The sequence below is a fragment of the Schistocerca nitens genome, chromosome 4 (genome assembly GCF_023898315.1).
Source record: "Schistocerca nitens isolate TAMUIC-IGC-003100 chromosome 4, iqSchNite1.1, whole genome shotgun sequence".
NCBI classification, from domain to species: domain Eukaryota; kingdom Metazoa; phylum Arthropoda; class Insecta; order Orthoptera; family Acrididae; genus Schistocerca; species Schistocerca nitens.
The window spans coordinates 500,020,604-500,041,415 of NC_064617.1; the positions used below are offsets into that span (position 1 = coordinate 500,020,604).

A 20,812-nucleotide genomic window follows, 5' to 3' on the forward strand; every position below is an offset into this window, starting at 1 on the left:
GAGGGTGAGTCAAATGAAAACCTTAAATATTTTTTAAATATTATTTATTGTGCAGAAGTGGTACAAAGAAGCTGTATCACTTTTCAACACAATCTCCCTTATGCTCAATGCAAGTCCTCCAGCGCTTACAAAGTGTATAAATTGCTTTAGAAAAAAAATTCTTTTGGGAGTCCGCGCAACCACTCATGCACCGCGTGGTGTACCTCTTCATAAGAGCGGAACTTCTTTCCTCGCATTGCGTCTTTGAGTGGTCCAAACATATGGAAATCACTTGGTGATGAGGAATGGCGCTATTCCTTGCTCGCTATCTTTGTTTCCGGTTGGTGGAAGTGAATCCAGGTTTCGTCCCCAGTAACGATTCTTGCAAGGAAGCCACCAACTTCTCGTTCAAAGCGCCAAAGAAGATTTCACAAGCATCAACACGTCGTTCTCTCATTTCAGCAGTCAGCTGCCGTGGTACCCATCTTGCAGATACTTTGTGAAACTGGAGCACACCAAGCACAATGAGGTGTGCTGACCCATGACTTATCTGTAAACATGCTGCAGTGTCATTCAGTGTCACTCGGCGGTTTTCCTTCACTATGGCTTCAACTGCTGCAATGTTCTGTGGAGTCAAGCCTCGTTGTGCCTGACCTGGACGAGGAGCATCCTCCACTGAAGTCACACCATTTGCGAACTTCCTACTCCATTCATAGACTTGTTGCTGTGACAAATATGCATCACCGTACTGAATCTTCATTCGTTACTGAATTTCAATAGGTTTCACACCTTCACTACGCAAAAACCGAATAACATAACGCTGTGCTTCACTGGTGCAAGTCGCAAGTGGGGCGGCCATCTTTATATTGATACTGCGACGATATGTGTGCATCTGCACTATGCTGCCACCTACAGGCCATTCTGCACGTTTACCAACATATAGGATAACGGCCCGAAATTCGATTTGTTACTACAAGTTTAAGGTTTTCATTTGACTCACCCTCGTATTTCTGTTGCTACTCTAGTATTTTCTCTTCTTTCACATGGAGTCAGGTTATCGATGGCAGATTTGCCATACGTCAAATAATACCCAGCAATCGAAAGAATTATAAGAAAACGGTATCTGACTGCCAACAATAGGCCATTAAGAAGCAATATTAGAAATTCCTGTTTTTTGGTAAAGTAAACCTCATACATTGAGTCTCTGTTGTACTTCCTGGCGATTTCCTTTGGGCAACAGTTATCAAAACGAAAAGAAAAAAAAATCTGTCAGCAATGTTTACCGAATTAGGGGTACGTATGTAAAAGCGATTTGATTTAGATGCAAATCAAAATTTTTCGCTGCATTAAAATAATAGCACAAATATAATTCAGGGCATATTTTTGTTTTTTAATATTCTGCTCTGATACTACGACTATTCCTAGACGTGCAGATTTTCATTGTCGGTAATATTATTGTTTTCCTTGTTTTGCGGATAATTTAACATCCATTTCACTGTGAGTTGACACACGCTACGGTACAAGGCTTCAGCTTCAGAGTTCATTAGTTCTCGAAAGTACAGTCAGATCACGTTGCTGTAAAATCAAAGGACGATGTATGTGTGTAGCTTCCCCAAATCCCAGAAGCATGGCATCAGAAAAAACGGTGAAGAAATAACTCACAATAAATTAGGTTTGTTTTGTTATGTATTTCGTAACATTTACGTATTTACAGATGGCAGTACGCCTGCAGTAATCCTCTCGTTCAGTGGATCTTGAGGATCGGTGCTGCAGCTGCGTAGGGCAGAGGAGCGGCGATGGCGGGGGCGGCGAGACCCAGAGGGGCGACGCGCAGAGCGGGGGCCACGGCCAAGGCGGGGGCGGCGGCGATGGCGGGGGCGGCGTAGGCCACGGGGGCGGCGATGGCGGGGGCGGCGACGGCCGCTGGCGCCACGGCCACGCCTCCCAGGTAGCCGGCCGACACGGCGGCGAACAGCAGGGGCAGGATCACCTGTAAGCACACACAGCACGAGTCTCACATCGCTGTGTTCCAACACCGTTCGTGAAACAATTATATAGTACCTTTATTTAGGGACAGTGTAATTTCACGAAATCAAGTAAGGCGAATATCGGATTTGTTCCTTTAAATGGCAGATGGTCAGTTTCCTTTCCCTCCTTTTCGTGTCAGCTCTGTATCTTTACTGATCTCATCCTCGGCTTCACCTTAAATATTAATATTTCTTTCTTCTCATGTGGGAGGCAAACAGAAAATAATGACGTAATTTAAATGAGCAGGAATGGCATGTGTTTGAATATATGTAACTGAGACAGTGACATGCCATTTTCTGGCCATCCATGTGTGCCAGTCCTTTTCACTTCTGTAATTGGACAAGTCGGTTTCCGGGTGGAATGTGTTTTCCCCTAGTCCTCCTAAACAGGTGGTGGATGGAGCCGAGTAGTCGAATTTCAAAGGTGAGCATTTACCAGCAAGGGCGGTATGTTCAGCACTTTTGGAAAGCATTTTCCAAAGGACCTCCCAGAGAGCAGCACCTTGGAGGCCCTCGTTAAGTGGGGGCAGGAAATGGGCATTGAAGGCCTTCATTCTGTTCCTAATGCTGATTGACTGAAAAGCGTGAATGTTGAATTACTTTGTGGAGCGGTCTGGAGATCAGGAAATAGAGGATTCGTTCGGCATCTCTCGTGTGGCAAAGAAGTTGTGAACCTTCTGGGGTGGAGGTGGTGTCTTCACTGTGTACATGAAAAGTCGGGAGTAGGTGATCGTTCGTGACCAACCAGTTTCGTTAGTTTAACCCGAAGGGCTGGAAGAATCCGAAGTGCACTCGAATATGCGGACGTGGAATTCCACTTCGCGCTTTACAGTCTCTTTCGGCGACTGTTGCGGATAGTGAGCACGGACGTTTTAGGCAAACAAAGAGCAAAGAGCAATCTTAGAGCAGAGCACTGGACCATTAACTAGCAGGAGATGGTGTGGTGTAAAAGTTACGGACTTGCCGAGAGTTAATGGGTACCAATAAATTTAATTTGTGTCACGCTAATTTTAGAGTTATATTTTTTGTGGCTCTCTTCCTATTGAGTTTGAACTGTGTTCCTTTTTTTGTTGTACTGGTGATTGTCCACACCAATCTCTAGTAGCCATTTGAAGAGGGTCTAGTGACCTGTTAGCGCTGAACCTTCCCGTCCAGTGGTCGTATCTTGGATTCTGTTCTGCAAATATTTAGATAGCTATAGCGTTCTTGGTGACTGGCTTGTGCAAAACTCTCCAAATTCAGTGGCCAGATCTCTTTTCTTCATTTTCGCATGACCAGTTTTGGGCCAGCTGCCTTCTTCAGGTCATTTGTTACAATTACAGACTAACCTATCGAAAATGAAATTGAAAATTCACTGTCATCACAGTCAGACTCTTTACCAGTAGCTCAATATGATATCAATCACTCGACTAAAATAGTGCGAAGAATCCAGTGATTCCACCTAACGTATTCACGGTAGCGTCAGCAAAATAAGGAACTAACGATTATGTACTGTATTGTTGTACTGTCACTTAGGTGACATAAAACAATCATATGGTGTATACTATACATCTCTTTTCTTAAGTACACTGAACGTTATTAATAACCTCTGTTTCAGAAACAACTTCATCACCTTCCTTCAGGTGTTGCTGCTGCTATTGTAGGTAATACCCTATGAAAACAGAGTAAGTCGCATGATCGCATGATAGCGGAAATTCTTGGTTTCATATCAGCACACACTCCGGTGCAGAGTGAAAATATCATTCTGGAAAGATCCCAACTACTCTGATATTGTTCTTGTTTGTTACGTGAGCGGAGCACTCACACTAGCGAAAGTGGTTAGCTCCGTGGAATTCATTACAGAAAGCATTATTTACTCTATAAAATCGGTATAGTTCAATAATAGATAGATATAATTTTGATTACTCGTGAATAATTTTCTAAGAACCGCGAATGATATTATCTTGTTCCAATGACTGCAGGTTACTACCTCATAAAGGAAAAAAATAAATGCATTGTTCAACGTTTTCTAAAGAAAATTCAAGTTGTTTTCCACTCATATATATGGAAAACAACTTGAATTTTCTTTAGAAAACGAGTGGAAAACAACATGAAATTCACTGTCATCACAGTCAGACTCTTTACCAGTAGCTCAATATGATATCAATCACTCGACTAAAATAGTGCGAAGAATCCAGTGATTCCACCTAACGTATTCACGGTAGCGTCAGCAAAATAAGGAACTAACGATTATGTACTGTATTGTTGTACTGTCACTTAGGTGACATAAAGTTGTTTTCCACTCATATATATGGAAAACAACTTGAATTTTCTTTAGAAAACGTTTTATATATATATATATATATATATATATATATATATATATATATATATATATATATATATATATATATACGAGTGGAAAACAACTTGAATTTTCTTTAGAAAACGTTGAACAATGCATTTATTTTTTTCCTTTATGAGGTAGTAACCTGCAGTCATTGGAACAAGATAGAACCGTTTAAATTAGTTTTCTTAGAAATAACGTGCATAAAATATGTAGAGAATCTTTAGGATATCTAATGGCACTCACCGAACTTCCGTAAGGCAATATCAAATTGCGCATGTACTTTCTGTTTAATGTTACGTTGGCTTAAATGAACGTATGGTCAACAGAAGTTTCTTTTGGTATGCGACCGACCGCATCCTCATGTTACCTCATTAATCAATATTTCTGCCTCTATTGTATAAGTAATTGAAACGTTGATTTATAAAACATGGTGTTTCACTTGAGTTTGGAAAGATTTCATCGAAGATGATTACCTTTTTTGAAGGCTACGCCCGCACAAAGAATAAATCCCTGAAGAAGAAAACCGGAAGACTACGCTAAAGAAGAAATGTCCTTTCTTTTTCACCAATTTTAGAACTGTAAACGAGTCATTCTGTCACATGTAAACAGAATTACTTAAACATCATATTTTGCATCCGGGAACCAAAATATGTCATCATATTTTCATAGCTTGGTAATTACAGGCAGCTGTCGACACTATGTCAGATATTTCCGAAATATTGTCGATAGGAGCTAGTACCAACATCATAAAAAGAGTTATACATCTTTTACTTCACGACTTAAGAAAATTTTGTCCCTGCGTGGCTCTGTCATAATTTCAGACGTCAGTCTGATGTTATTCAACGAATAGCTTTGACCTCTACTTGCCAGGAGAATAACGTGGTACGTAAGTATGACACCTATGTAAAACGAGCAAGAGACGAGTAAGAGACTGCTTATGTTTTAATATTGCAGTTTCTACCATACTTTATATAGAAAAATTATTTGTAATTGTTCCCTAAAGTAGAGTCATATAATTAGCCGCTTCAGTTTAAATAATTTTATTGTTTCAAGATGACGACCGGTTTCGGGAAATTATATGTCCACCTTCAGGAGTACAGGACCGCAGAAGAGAAAATTAAGAAACTATAACAAGCGACTGTGTCACAATTAACACCTTTTTTATGATTACTGTGGTGAGTCTCGGTCCAACTATAAATATGGGGTTAATACAGTCGGGTTAGTCAGAATAAAAGCACGGATGTCGCACCAGATATCCACAACATGACCTAAGAAATGTGAGCCGTCAAAGGAAGAAAAAAAGAGAGAAAAATGTTAAAAGAACGTCACCGAACAACGTAAGATAACTTTCACCGTGAGGTGTGTAGCCGCCGCACACTGTGAACGCTAGGTTGATCGTGATTTTAAACCAATAAAACTATTTACAACTGAAGCGATTAATTATGTGACTCTATTACAAAATTAAGCTGCGGATGTCCTAAACATATGTTGCGCGTTTCCTAATGAGTACTTTAGTTGCGTAATGTGATACACTTTTTTTAATAAGAAAGTCTAATGTTGGTAACTGGCAATAAAATCGGTTGCCATTTTACAAAATGGAAGATACACTACAGAATAAATCACCACCCCTCTTCCCCCCCCCCCCCCATTTTGTTGATTAGTATTTTCACGTGGACGTGAAATAAAATTGATGAAGCCAGCAGGAGACGAGACTCCCCGGCGACTCACCAGCTTGTACATGTCGTGTGTGTTGTGTCGGCGGTGCAGACTGTGCAGACCAGAGGAAGGCCCGGGTTTATATACCTGCAGAGCCACGCCCGGCGACCCTCTGTGCGGCCTTGCCTCCTGCAGTGGACCCTGGACAGCCGAGTCTGGCGGTGCTCCCATTGTCCGGACAGCAGCCGTAGACATCGTCACTCTCGTTATTCACATTACAAGGCAAAGGTCAAGAGAGATGTCATATACAGGAAGTCTCAGACCTTAAGCATCAAAGTTATGCACACGGTAGTGGAACCTGTAACAACTTGTACCTTATAGCAACTTACAGCTGGTAGCAACTGTAGAACGTGACGACCGTCTCACTCTACCCATGTCTTACGACAGTTTATGAAATTTTGCAGCCTCTCTCAGATGTCTTTTTGTCAGTTGTACGACGTGTAGACTGTAAGGGTCTTAACAACCGGTTTCAACACTAATGATGGCATGTGAGCCAATAGGAAGATGTCCATATGAGTGAAATCTGGTGATCGCAGTGGTCCTCCCTTTCCAATCCACAGGGACTATATTGTTCAGGTAATTAAAGACTGCAATACCAAAGAGAGACTGTGCATGGCCGTGTTGAAAACACATCCTGTTTCAGACTCCAACATGTAGGCCAGCAAATCTCGAAAGTGCCAAGAAATGCGCATCATTCAGCATATAATGTGACATAGTATTATTACGACACCCAAGGTAAGAGAGAACCGTTAGTAGTAGAGTGAGGTGAGGTAGTAGTATATATTTTCATCATCTGAGACGTGAATATTGTTGCTCTTGAAAATACCATCAAAGTTGAAATAAACCCTAGCCAAAGTAAAATACTTGCTATAGAATTTTCGACATTGAAACACAGCCCAGGCTAATGCAATGACGGGTGTAAATTATGGATTAATAATTACACTCCTGGAAATTGAAATAAGAACACCGTGAATTCATTGTCCCAGGAAGGGGAAACTTTATTGACACATTCCTGGGGTCAGATACATCACATGATCACAATGACAGAACCACAGGCACATAGACACAGGCAACAGAGCATGCACAATGTCGGCACTAGTACAGTGTATATCCACCTTTCGCAGCAATGCAGGCTGCTATTCTCCCATGGAGACGATCGTAGAGATGCTGGATGTAGTCCTGTGGAACGGCTTGCCATGCCATTTCCACCTGGCGCCTCAGTTGGACCAGCGTTCGTGCTGGACGTGCAGACCGCGTGAGACGACGCTTCATCCAGTCCCAAACATGCTCAATGGGGGACAGATCCGGAGATCTTGCTGGCCAGGGTAGTTGACTTACACCTTCTAGAGCACGTTGGGTGGCACGGGATACATGCGGACGTGCATTGTCCTGTTGGAACAGCAAGTTCCCTTGCCGGTCTAGGAATGGTAGAACGATGGGTTCGATGACGGTTTGGATGTACCGTGCACTATTCAGTGTCCCCTCGACGATCACCAGTGGTGTACGGCCAGTGTAGGAGATCGCTCCCCACACCATGATGCCGGGTGTTGGCCCTGTGTGCCTCGGTCGTATGCAGTCCTGATTGTGGCGCTCACCTGCACGGCGCCAAACACGCATACGACCATCATTGGCACCAAGGCAGAAGCGACTCTCATCGCTGAAGACGACACGTCTCCATTCGTCCCTCCATTCACGCCTGTCGCGACACCACTGGAGGCGGGCTGCACGATGTTGGGGCGTGAGCGGAAGACGGCCTAACGGTGTGCGGGACCGTAGCCCAGCTTCATGGAGACGGTTGCGAATGGTCCTCGCCGATACCCCAGGAGCAACAGTGTCCCTAATTTGCTGGGAAGTGGCGGTGCGGTCCCCTACGGCACTGCGTAGGATCCTACGGTCTTGGCGTGCATCCGTGCGTCGCTGCGGTCCGGTCCCAGGTCGACGGGCACGTGCACCTTCCGCCGACCACTGGCGACAACATCGATGTACTGTGGAGACCTCACGCCCCACGTGTTGAGCAATTCGGCGGTACGTCCACCCGGCCTCCCGCATGCCCACTATACGCCCTCGCTCAAAGTCCGTCAACTGCACATACGGTTCACGTCCACGCTGTCGCGGCATGCTACCAGTGTTAAAGACTGCGATGGAGCTCCGTATGCCACGGCAAACTGGCTGACACGGACGGCGACGGTGCACAAATGCTGCGCAGCTACCGCCATTCGACGGCCAACACCGCGGTTCCTGGTGTGTCCGATGTGCCGTGCGTGTGATCATTGCTTGTACAGCCCTCTCGCAGTGTCCGGAGCAAGTATGGTGGGTCTGACACACCGGTGTCAATGTGTTCTTTTTTCCATTTCCAGGAGTGTATTTGGTTTGATTTATTGTACTTGTCGTTGATGTTGTTCTCTACATTGTATTCTTCGAACTGTTCATTTAATGGACAAGTTGACGAGAGTTTAATACTGAATAGGCTCCATTGCGATGCTATACTATCATTCTCTGCGAAATTTTTTGTTGACTGTAACATTGGCGAGCTTTTAGTTGAATTACTGATCAAATTTCTCTCAATATTGTATACAGTCCGATACTCTTGTTCCACTCTGGGTGTCGCCCATTGCGAAACTTGAGGACACCTCTGAGAAGGTGGTCATAGAATGTTAGCCGGTATTCTGCCTCCTGTTTATTTTAAAAATATCATTGGAGCTCAGATAAATTTTGTTGGCACTAGATGCCTTTGTCCTGCCATTTTGCAATAATAGTACCTGTTGTATGAAAGCGATTATGTTCTTCAATATTGTCCCACTTACTGGTCCCTTGCCTGTTCTATTCCTTACTTGTTCCTACGGTAGTATCTATCTTCTTATATTACCAGTTAAAAATTCTTGCATTTCTTAGCGCAAGAAGCAGTAATCTCTCATTTTTAATAGTAAGCTATGTGGAAAAATGGAAATTTTTACGACACCAAAAGATTCGAAATAACGTTATAATTAAAATAAAACTGAAATACACTGTACTGATCATCCACAACTAAGATTTGTTTTACATTTCGTCAGGACCAGATTTTGTTTCCTGAGCCCTCATCAAACAACTAAAGTCTGAACTGACAGTCCACTTAACATCAGCGAGAAATGCTATGTGTACAAATACTATTATTTCTAAATATATAAGACTATTTTACGATAATATATCAATAAAAAAACACAAACTGCAATCCTTGATTAAATTATTTGTACAAAACAAAGAATATTCTATAATGATGTTTTCGACTTTAAAGGCATGCGCACAGTTCCCTTAAGTTACCGACTGAAGTAAAAATGTTGTAATACACCAATTATACACGAAATGATAACTGTCATTAAGTGTATTGATAAATATATTGAAATAGATTCAAAGAAGGCATAAACAAATAAACCTTATATTACATTAAAAGTTTAACGTATAAGAATATAACGGCCAAAACAGATCAGGTGAGTTCTACTACAGACTAATAAGTTATATACATAAAACTGCTGGTGAAAACGATGAAGAGGCATAACAGGAGCGAGCAGGTGGCAGGAAGGAGTCAGCCCAGTCTGGGGAGTGGGGAATAGTTATACTGTTGACATCTAGCACATTGCACTGTTTGACAAAATAAGTGGAGCACTCGGAATACATGTTCAGATGTTCATGTAGTTTCTTAGACATACACACCATCGGTGGGTCTGTAATCGATAAGAGCTGCAATTCTGTGTGCAGGTGCAGCGATCACCAGCGTTTATAAGCGTTTTCGTTATGTAGTGTTGTTACCAAGCCTGGCGTGGTATAAGGAACGTGAACGTCGTCAGATGTTGACTGATCACTGTGAAGGGCACGGAGATTCCACACATTCGTATGAGAAGACGTTATCAGCACTTGACAGAGATTCAATTAGGCCTGACAGTGGATTTCCATTTGGGGAGCCATCGAATCGTGCAGTTTTCAGATCTGTGGGACATTCGGATTTGGAAGTGGTCCCATGTTTTATTACATACAAACGCGAGGACAGACATACTTGTCACCAATGTTTCAGTCGACTGCTTCTGATCACCACAAAGCAGAATCACCGTTTTATGCACCAAGCACTTAGTAAACCCTGGACGTCTGCGTCTGCCGTCTGAGAACGAGTGCTGGACTCCTTGCAACGTACTGTCATCCCACACCACTGGATCCGGACTAGCAGCAACCGGACTAGGGAATTGCCGTCATATGCCGAGCCTCCAGTTAACACCTCAACGCAAGCGGTTACATATGTAGAGATGCTGTGCCCGTGCGCCCTGTCTTAAATGATGATTCGCTGTTCTGAAACGGGACCAGTTCGGATATCAATTCTGTCCCAGTGCCAGTATCCAGAATATTGAAGACCAGTTGTAACAATTATGTGCGAGCTTGCCTCACGAATGAATACAATGGCATTATGAGAGCTTTCCCAACAAAATCAGTGAGTTCATCCACCTTAGCGGGGACAGAACGTCCTACAGATAACTGGGCTCATGCTGCCAAGTTCTCTGGAAATTTTACTCCATTTTGAAACCATTGCAACAACATCAACTATACTGTAGATCTGCTTCCTCATTCTCCTTTCATGTCGTCGGTCTAATAGTTAGGGCTCGACTTGCTTGGTCTACATTTAATTAGTCAGACAAATAGTTGGAAATCTTACAAATATAATCCTGTAATAAAAATTGAATATTATCTTTACTATTGAACAGAATATGGACAACAGTATTTCTAGGATAGAAAAGTGGTGCATATTTCCTGGATTTTAATCTTCTGGCAAGTATCTGTAATATTCTACCTACACATTACATGGGAGCATATTTGTTGTCAGTGCGATTGAGTCCCTTCTGAGGAGGATCTAGAAGTATTGTTATCTCCTTTCTCTTTTTTCTTCGAAATGTGTTTTGCTTGGGGTAGAACTATGACCACTGTTATGGGCAATATCTTTAATCATTTCTAAATCATTTTCAAAATATTCTTTGGTTTGCGTTATAGATACAAGCGTTGCACTATATAATGGAAGTCTACGAGTAAGTGTGTCACAGAAATCTGGGAATCGGCAGCTATTATTGTGTTTGTAGAATTACTTTCCTCTATATCTTAAATATTTTTGCTTGCTGACGTCAACGGTAAGGTCTAAGCAGTTGACTGTGTCTACTCTCAACTCCCTCTTCGAATTAATTTTACTGTCTATGAATTTATATGTTGTAAAAATTTGAGACAATGAGAACAATAAGGGCCCAAAACACAGACACAAAGTTTTGGAAAATATATGTTTCTGAAAGTCAAATTTGTAGACAAACCAGCAGTCTGACGAGTTTTTCAACCAACCTCAACACCCCATATCTCCTAGGAAAAATAGTATATCCACTTGACATCATGAAATATTAATTAAGATTTAGGATTATATTTATTATTGATGTTAAGTCACAATATTTTCATTTATAGGCTACTGACAATAGTGTCTTTTGACAGTTGTCTCGTTAGTAATTGATATAAAACTAGACTCAGAATATACAGGACAGATACTAAATGCGACACACACACACACACAGTCGTAACCCATTCCAGTACTTTATGGCCCTCGTTATCATCATTTTCATTCCACACATTCTGTGACTTAAGGCTCAGATAAAACTGCTGAAATACTGCCGATTGCGAAATACATGAATACAGACACTAAATTATATTGCCAATCCTAGATAACAATCGAATAGCGCTGATCAACAGTATTATACTTTGCGCTTTGGACCCACATGGAAAGGGGTATGTGAGACGTGGATAAGTTTTTCATGAGTGTGCATATACACAGTGTGGGACTATAGATATAGGTACAACTGGTTAAGAATAATGTCAACAGGTACCAGGAGCATGCGTCCATGTTACAATCTCAAAATAGATTACATTGTGCTTTAGGCCATTATGGTCTCAGCCCCTCATCTGTTTAACTGTATGGTTGTGCCTGTCTACAAACACAGTGTATCACAGAATTCTGGGAATCTGTCTACAAACACAGTAGGTCATCCACATAGCTCCTTCAGTGCTGTATTTTAGAACATAGTTACTATTTACCTAAAAGTTTTTATTGAAAAGTATCCACAAACTCTTCAGATAACAGAGGATGCTGTTGAAATTGGAAATAATATTACTTTAAGCATAACGTCGTTGACAGTCTTATATGTTTCCACTGGATTTGTTTTGGTTTTATATAACGACTCTTAAACGTTTCATAGCTTTTCTAACAGGAATGTTGGAAAATAGGCTGCTGACATCAAACGAGACTAACTTAGCTGTATTAAGGAATAGGCACCTCTTTTAGTTTCTTGACGAAAGCAAGCAAGTTATCAACCGTGGTCTACGGGTAGTATCTTTGATTAGTAATCAAAACATACTCGGTCCCGGGTTCGAACACCGCCACTGCTTAAACTTTGAAAAAAATTACCATTGGTGGATGGAGAGTTCCGGCATAAGCTGTCACCCTCATTCTGCCAGTGGCTTTGGCAAAGAGAGTGGAGGAGCGAACAGAGGTTCAGGCCGCTGTCTTACCCATGAAGTGTGCAACTGCCCTTAAAAGTAGAAGAACTGGCAATGACCAACGGCATGAGGATGGAGAAGGCAATGGAAACCACTGCAATAGAGACACATGCAATAGGACATGTGACCTCTATTTGAAAAAGAGTAGTGATGACCTCCCCATTAGCAAAATATTCCGGAATAGTCCCCCATTCGGATCTACGGGAGGGGACTGCCAAGGGGAGGTGACCATCAGAAAAAGACTGAATAAACAACGAAAGGACCACGTTCTACCTGAACGTGGTAGGGAAGCTAGAAAATCTGGAAAGAGAAACGCAAAGGCTTAATCTAGATACAGTGGGGGTCAGTGAAGTGAAATGGAAAGAAGACAGGGGTTTATGCTGAGATGAATATAGGGTAACATCAACACCAGCAGAAAATGGTATAACAGGAATAGTATTCGTTATGAGTGGGTACGTAGGGCAGGGAGTGTGATACTGTGAACAATTCAATGATACAGTTGTTCTCAACAGAATCGACAACACCGACAACGATAGTTCAGGTATACATGACGAAGTCGCAAGCCGAAGATGAAGAAGAGATAGAGAAAGTATGTGAGGATATTGAACGGCTAATTCAGTACGTAAAGGAAGATGAAAATCTAATAGTCATTGGGACTGGAATGTGGTTGTAAGGGAAGGAGTAGAAGAAAGGGTTACGGAAATGAGAGAGGAGAAAGACTATTTGAATTATGTGGTAAATTTCATCTAGTAACTGCGAATACTCTGTCCAAGAATCACAAGAGGAAGAGTTATACTTGAAAAAGGCCGGGAGATACGGGAAGATTTCACTTACATTACATCATAGTCAGACAGTAATTCAAGAATCAGGTACTGGATTGTAAGGCGCACCAAGGAGCAGATACAGACTCAGTGATGAAGCGTAGGCTGAGTTTAAGAGATAAGTAAGGGAAAATCAATACGCAAAGAAATGGATACATAGGTACTAAGAAATGGAGAGATACGCTTGAATTTCTCTAAGGCTGTAGATACTGCAAAAAGGAATAGCTCAGCAGGCAATGCAGTTGAAGAGGAATTGACATCTCTAACAGGGCAGTCACAAAAGATGGAAAGAAAAACGTACGTACTAAGAAGATAACTGCAAAGAAACCTTGGGTAACAGAAGAATGGTTCAGTTGATCGATGAAAGAAGATAGTATAAAAATGTTCAGGGAAATTGGGGAATGCAGAGATACAAACCACTGCGGAATGACATAATAGGAAGTGCAGGGAATCTAAGACGAAATGGCTGAATGAAAAATGTGAAGAAATCGAAAAAGGAATGGCTGTCGGAAGGGCTGACTCAGCATACAGGAACGTCAAAACAACCTTCGATGACAATAAAAGCAAGGGTGGTAACATTAAGAGTGCAACGGGAATGCCGCTGTTAAATGCAGATAAGAGAGCGGATAGGAGGAAAGAGTACATTGAAGACCTCTATGAAAGGGAAGATTTGTCTGAATTCATAGAAGCAGGGACAGGAGTAGGTTTAGAGAAATAGGGGATCCATTACTAGAATCAGAATTTAAAGAGCTTTGGAAGACATAGGATCAAATAAAGCAGAAGGGGTAGATAACACAACAACAGAATTTCTAAAATGAATGCGGGAAGAGGCAAACAAACGACCACGTTGGTGTTTAGAATGGATGAGGCTGGCGATATACCATCTGACTTACGAAAAATTATTATCCACACAATCCCGAATACCCCCCCCCCCCCCCCCCCCCAATGAAACATGGACCTTGCCGTTGGTGGGGAGGCTTGCGTGCCTCATCGATACAGATAGCCGTACCGTAGGTACAACCACAACGGAGGGGTATCTGTTGAGAGGCCAGACAAACGTGTGGTTCCTGAAGAGGGGCAGCAGCCTTTTCAGTAGTTGCAAGGGCAACAGTCTGGATGATTGACTGATCTGGCCTTGTAACAATAACCAAAACGGCCTTGCTGTGCTGGTACTGCGAACGGCTGAAAGCAAGGGGAAACTACGGCCGTAATTTTTCCCGAGGGCATGCAGCTTTACTGTATGATTAAATGATGATGGCGTCCTCTTGGGTAAAATATTCCGGAGGTAAAATAGTCCCCCATTCGGATCTCCGGGCGGGGACTACTCAAGAGGATGTCGTTATCAGGAGAAAGAAAACTGGCGTTCTACGGATCGGAGCGTGGAATGTCAGATCCCTTAATCGGGCAGGTAGGTTAGAAAATTTGAAAAGGGAAATGGATAGGTTAAAGTTAGATATAGTGGGAATTAGTGAAGTTCGGTGGCAGGAGGAACAAGACTTCTGGTCAGGTGACTACAGGGTTATAAACACAAAGTCAAATAGGGGTAATGCAGGAGTAGGTTTAATAATGAATAGGAAAATAGGAACGCGGGTAAGCTACTACAAACAGCTTAGTGAACGCATTATTGTGGCCAAGATAGATACGAAGCCCACACCTACTACAGTAGTACAAGTTTATATGCCAACTACCTCTGCAGATGACGAAGAAATTGAAGAAATGTATGATGAAATAAAAGAAATTATTCAGATTGTGAAGGGAGACGAAAATTTAATAGTTATGGGTGACTGGAATTCGAGTGTAGGAAAAGGGAGAGAAGGAAACGTAGTAGGTGAATATGGATTGGGGCTAAGAAATGAAAGAGGAAGCCGCCTGGTAGAATTTTGCACAGAGCACAATTTAATCATAGCTAACACTTGGTTTAAGAATCATGATAGAAGGTTGTATACATGGAAGAACCCTGGAGATACTAAAAGGTATCAGATTGATTATATAATGGTAAGACAGAGATTTAGGAACCAGGTTTTAAATTGTAAGACATTTCCAGGGGCAGATGTGGACTCTGACCACAATCTATTGGTTATGACCTGTAGATTAAAACTGAAGAAACTGCAAAAAGGTGGGAATTTAAGGAGATGGGACGTGGATAAACTGAAAGAACCAGAGGTTGTACAGAGTTTCAGGGAGAGCGTAAGGGAACAATTGACAGGAATGGGGGAAAGAAATACAGAAGAATGGGTAGCTTTGAGGAATGAAGTAGTGAAGGCAGCAGAGGATCAAGTAGATAAAAAGACGAGGGCTAGTAGAAATCCTTGGGTAACAGAAGAAATATTGAATTTAATTGATGAAAGGAGAAAATATAAAAATGCAGTAAATGAAGCAGGCAAAAAGGAATACAAACGTCTCAAAAATGAGATCGACAGGAAGTGCAAATTGGCTAAGCAGGGATGGCTAGAGGACAAATGTAAGGATGTAGAGGCTTATCTTACTAGGGGTAAGATAGATACTGCCTACAGGAAAATTAAAGAGACCTTTGGAGATAAGAGAACCACTTGTATGAACATCAAGAGCTCAGATGGAAACCCAGTTCTAAGCAAAGAAGGGAAAGCAGAAAGGTGGAAGGAGTATATAGAGGGTCTATACAAGGGCGATGTACTTCAGGACAGTATTATGGAAATGGAAGAGGATATAGATGAAGATGAAATGGGAGATACGATACTGCGTGAAGAGTTTGACAGAGCACTGAAAGACCTGAGTCGAAACAAGGCCCCCGGAGTAGACAACATTCCATTGGAACTACTGACGGCCTTGGGAGAGCCAGTCCTGACAAAACTCTACCATCTGGTGAGCAAGATGTATGAAACAGGCGAAATACCCTCAGACTTCAAGAAGAATATAATAATTCCAATCCCAAAGAAAGCAGGTGTTGACAGATGTGAGAATTACCGAACAATCAGTTTAATAAGCCACAGCTGCAAAATACTAACACGAATTCTTTACAGACGAATGGAAAAACTAGTAGAAGCCGACCTCGGGGAAGATCAGTTGGATTCCGTAGAAATGCTGGGACACGTGAGGCAATACTGACCTTACGACTTATCTTAGAAGAAAGATTAAGGAAAGGCAAACCTACGTTTCTAGCATTTGTAGACTTAGAGGAAGCTTTTGACAATGTTGACTGGAATACTCTCTTTCAAATTCTAAAGGTGGCAGGGGTAAAATACAGGGAGCGAAAGGCTATTTACAATTTGTACAGAAACCAGATGGCAGTTATAAGAGTCGAGGGACATGAAAGGGAAGCAGTGGTTGGGAAGGGAGTAAGACAGGGTTGTAGCCTCTCCCCGATGTTATTCAATCTGTATATTGAGCAAGCAGTAAAGGAAACAAAAGAAAAATTCGGAGTAGGTATTAAAATCCATGGAGAAGAAATAAAAACTTTGAGGTTCGCCGATGACATTGTAATTCTGTCAGAGACAGCAAAGGACTTGGAAGAGCAGTTGAATGGAATGGATGGTGTCTTGAAGGGAGGATATAAGATGAACATCAACAAAAGCAAAACGAGGATAATGGAATGTAGTCGAATTAAGTCGGGTGATGTTGAGGGTATTAGATTAGGAAATGAGACACTTAAAGTAGTAAAGGAGTTTTGCTATTTGGGGAGCAAAATAACTGATGATGGTCGAAGTAGAGAGGATATAAAATGTAGACTGGCAATGGCAAGGAAAGCGTTTCTGAAGAAGAGAAATTTGTTAACATCGAGTATAGATTTAAGTGTCAGGAAGTTTTTTCTGAAAGTATTTGTATGGAGTGTAGCCATGTATGGAAGTGAAACATGGACGATAAATAGTTTGGACAAGAAGAGAATAGAAGCTTTCGAAATGTGGTGCTACAGAAGAATGCTGAAGATTAGATGGGTAGATCACATAACTAATGAGGAGGTACTGAACAGGATTGGGGAGAAGAGGAGTTTGTGGCACAACTTGACCAGAAGAAGGGATCAGTTGGTAGGACATGTTCTGAGGCATCAAGGGATCACCAATTTAGTATTGGAGGGCAGCGTGGAGGGTAAAAATCGTAGGGGGAGACCAAGAGATGCATACACTAAGCAGATTCAGAAGGATGTAGGTTGCAGTAGGTACTGGGAGATGAAGAAGCTTGCACAGGATAGAGTAGGATGGAGTGCTGCATCAAACCAGTCTCAGGACTGAAGACCACAACAACAACAACAACATCCCGAATACTGCAAGGGCTAACAAGCGTGAGAATTATCACACAGTCAACAGCTCATGCATCCAAGTTGCTGACAAGAATGAAAGAAAAATGGAACAGAAAATTGAGGATCTGTTAGATGACGTTTAGTTTGGCTTTAGGAAAGATAAAAAGACAATTCTGATGTAACGATTGATATGGATACAATACTAAAGAAAAATTAAGTCACTCTCATAGGATTTGTCGAACTGAAAAAAACGTTCGACAATGTAAAATCGTGCAATATGTTCGAAATTCTGAGGACAATAGCAGTAAGCTGTAGGGTGAGAGGAGTAATACACAACATGTGCAAGAGCCAAGGGGGCATAATAAGAGCCGAAGACCAAGAACAAAGTGCTCGGATTGAAAAGGAAATAAGTCAAGGATGTCGTCTTAAGCAATGATGGAAATAAAAGAAAGGTTCAGCAGTGGAATTAAAATTCTAGGTGAACGGATATCAATTTGAGGAAGAAATTTCTGATAATGTACGTTTGGAGCACGGCATTGTTTCGTAGTGAAACATGGACTATGGGAAGACAGGAACAGAACCAAAGAATTTGGGATGTGGAGCTACAGACGAATGTTGAAAATTAGGTGGACTGATAAGGTAAGGAATGAGGAGGCTCTGTATAAAATTGGAAAGGAAAGAACCATATGGAAAACACCTACAAGAAGAAGGGACAGAATGATAGAACATCCGTTAAGACATCGGGTAATAACTTCCATCGTACTTCCATCGTACTGTTTCTTGGAAATAATGGATTTCAGAGCGTATTTAATTCCCCTGTTTAAAACTAGCTGAGTACCTGGTGTTGCCTGGGTATTGTTTATTCCAATCTTCTATTAGTCCATCTCGTCCTCCCTCCTATCTCCATCCATTTCCTCCTCCAAACTCTCTCTGTGCACTTCCTCCAGCCCCACTCTCTGTCCATCTCCTACTCCTTCTCTCTCAGTCCACCTCCTTCTACCTGTCTCGCTATCAATCCTCTCCTCTTCCTCCCCCTTTAAATCTGATCCTTCCCTTTCTCTCCATCCTTCTTCACCTCCGTCCTCGCTGCTCATAAGCACTTCCATTTGCCAACCTTCTCTCCCCTGCTCTTACGCCGTATCCTGCTCTCATCTTTCTCTATCTCCTCCTCGGTCTATCTCAGTTCTCTCCTCCCTCCTCCTCTCTCTGTCCATATCCTCCTCTTCCTTTTCTCCATCTCCTTCTTTCTGTCAATTTCCTCCTCCCATTCATTCTGTCCATCTCTTCCCCTCCTTATCTGTGACCATCTCCCCTTTCCACCTTTCTGTCTGTCTTTCTCCTTCCCCCATCTCTCCCAGTCACCACGTTGTCATCCCCCAGGAGTTCAGGAGGAGCTTTTTACTTATGGCTTGATAGGATCATACATATGTTTCATCTATATGTAACATAGTTCATACGTATTTATGCACATATTTCACCTGTATCTCTAGCGAATGCTCTCTGTACTTTATGACGTCATATCTTCTAAAATATGTGTCCTATAGTGATATATTTTTGCAAGTACTTCTTGTGGAATATATGAATACACACGCAAAATCTGTTGCGAACAGAGTTAGTAGTAAAGATGTAATAAATTAAAACGACATGTCAGATGAGGCAGTTTAACGGGATAAATAGCGAAAATGTAACAAGCGGTAAACTTTACCCTTTTATCATTTAGTGGGGGATTTCAGGAATAAAAAAAATCTCATAAGTGTTTGACATTAAGTATTAATTTTGTTCCAAGTCAGTAAGTTCTCTCATTCTCAATCTTTGGATGATTATAGTGTGGCTATTTGCGTGTCTTCTGGACGCCTCTTTTTCACCCCATTTCGTTTGAGAGGTATATGGTTCTTGGCCCAATAATTATTCTTTCCAGACAGTAAATGATATTTGTACCATGTTTCGTTGAAATGAATCCAGTGGTTTAGGAGTAGATTTGCATTTCTTGATACATCAGATTTGGTTTCGTCGGGTTTATGGTACGCTCTATTGACCTATAGCGGATATTTAGGATTGGTTTCTGTTCAGATAACTGTTCGATTTTAACTTCCTGGCGGAGGTACGTTTGGTCTTTCGGGAAATATGCTCATCAGTATGTTTAATGACAGTTATTAGTTTGTGTATAGTTGAGAGACATTAACCAGTATCTATATAACTTATGTGGCATAATATATTTACGTCAGTCAGACAATGGGTTTGGGGATTTATACCCATATCTTTAGAATCAGAAACATACAGTACATCATTAGAGAATGTTTTTTTTATTTTGTATACGTATCAAATTTAAGCACTGAAAACTATGTTAATCTTATACATACGTAATCGCAAAATGAACACATATATTTGGAAATAAAAACCTTTTTACAGATAGAAGCTCTTGCTGATATTGATAGGTTGCCTTAAGTTATCTACGCCGACAATATTTCCTACTTTAGAACTATCGATATGCCAAAACCCTCACGTTTTCTATAATCAAAAGCTTGAAAGAACCTGACAGGAATAGTTACTAATTTATCAAAAGTTTATCCGGGCGAAATGGCACAATATTGTAAAGCATATAGATGCGGACGAAAGTACTAAAATCTCTGGATATGAAGCTTTAGATGCTGAATTGATCAACATAGAATTCGAAACTAATATTTCTTGATTCCATTAATGCGTTATTGTGTGTTTTAAACACACAGTATGTATAAGAATACGTGTATATTATTCATAATGTGATTTCCGATAACAATGTTACGATACCTTGTGGACTAAGTATTCAACCGCGGTATATGACTCAGCAGTAAACAAAGTAAACGATGGAAATGTTAGCATTCGTAAGTTCAGAACTCTACATTCTTGAATGCCGTCATGCAGTACACAAGCAAGTTCAGCTACGAGTGGGAAAAGTCCACAAAGGACGGAAAGGAAAAGAGACTATCCTAGGAGAAACAACGGTCACCTTCCAGATGTGTGATCAAAATAAGACGTTTACGGAATCTAGAATAGCTGTACACGTGAATCCGTCCAATGTGAAGAGCGTTATCCAATTCTATAAAATGAGGAATACCATAATGAATCAGCGTAGGACAGGCGATGTGCCACAACGTAGTCTTGATATAAAAGACAAGCGCTGAAAGTGACGAAGCAAAAATGT

At 41.5% G+C, this 20,812-nt stretch overlaps 1 protein-coding gene across 2 annotated transcripts in view; it reads right to left on the reverse strand.

Moving 5' to 3' along the window:
* Nucleotides 1–1,647: 1,647 nt before the first annotated feature.
* LOC126251571 (cuticle protein 16.5-like) overlaps nt 1,648–20,812 on the reverse strand; it is a 69,240-nt gene continuing 50,075 nt past the window's right edge. The window contains exons 1-2 of one of the 2 annotated variants that reach the window (XM_049952093.1): nt 6,064–6,091; nt 1,648–1,969 (exon numbers count right to left, since the gene is read on the reverse strand). In XM_049952093.1, the coding sequence (XP_049808050.1) occupies nt 1,724–1,969; nt 6,064–6,075 (258 nt within the window). In that variant the 5' untranslated portion in view covers nt 6,076–6,091 and the 3' untranslated portion in view covers nt 1,648–1,723. Of the gene's footprint in view, nt 1,970–6,063; nt 6,092–20,812 lie in introns of those variants that run through there. The other variant, XM_049952095.1, reaches the window with a different exon arrangement.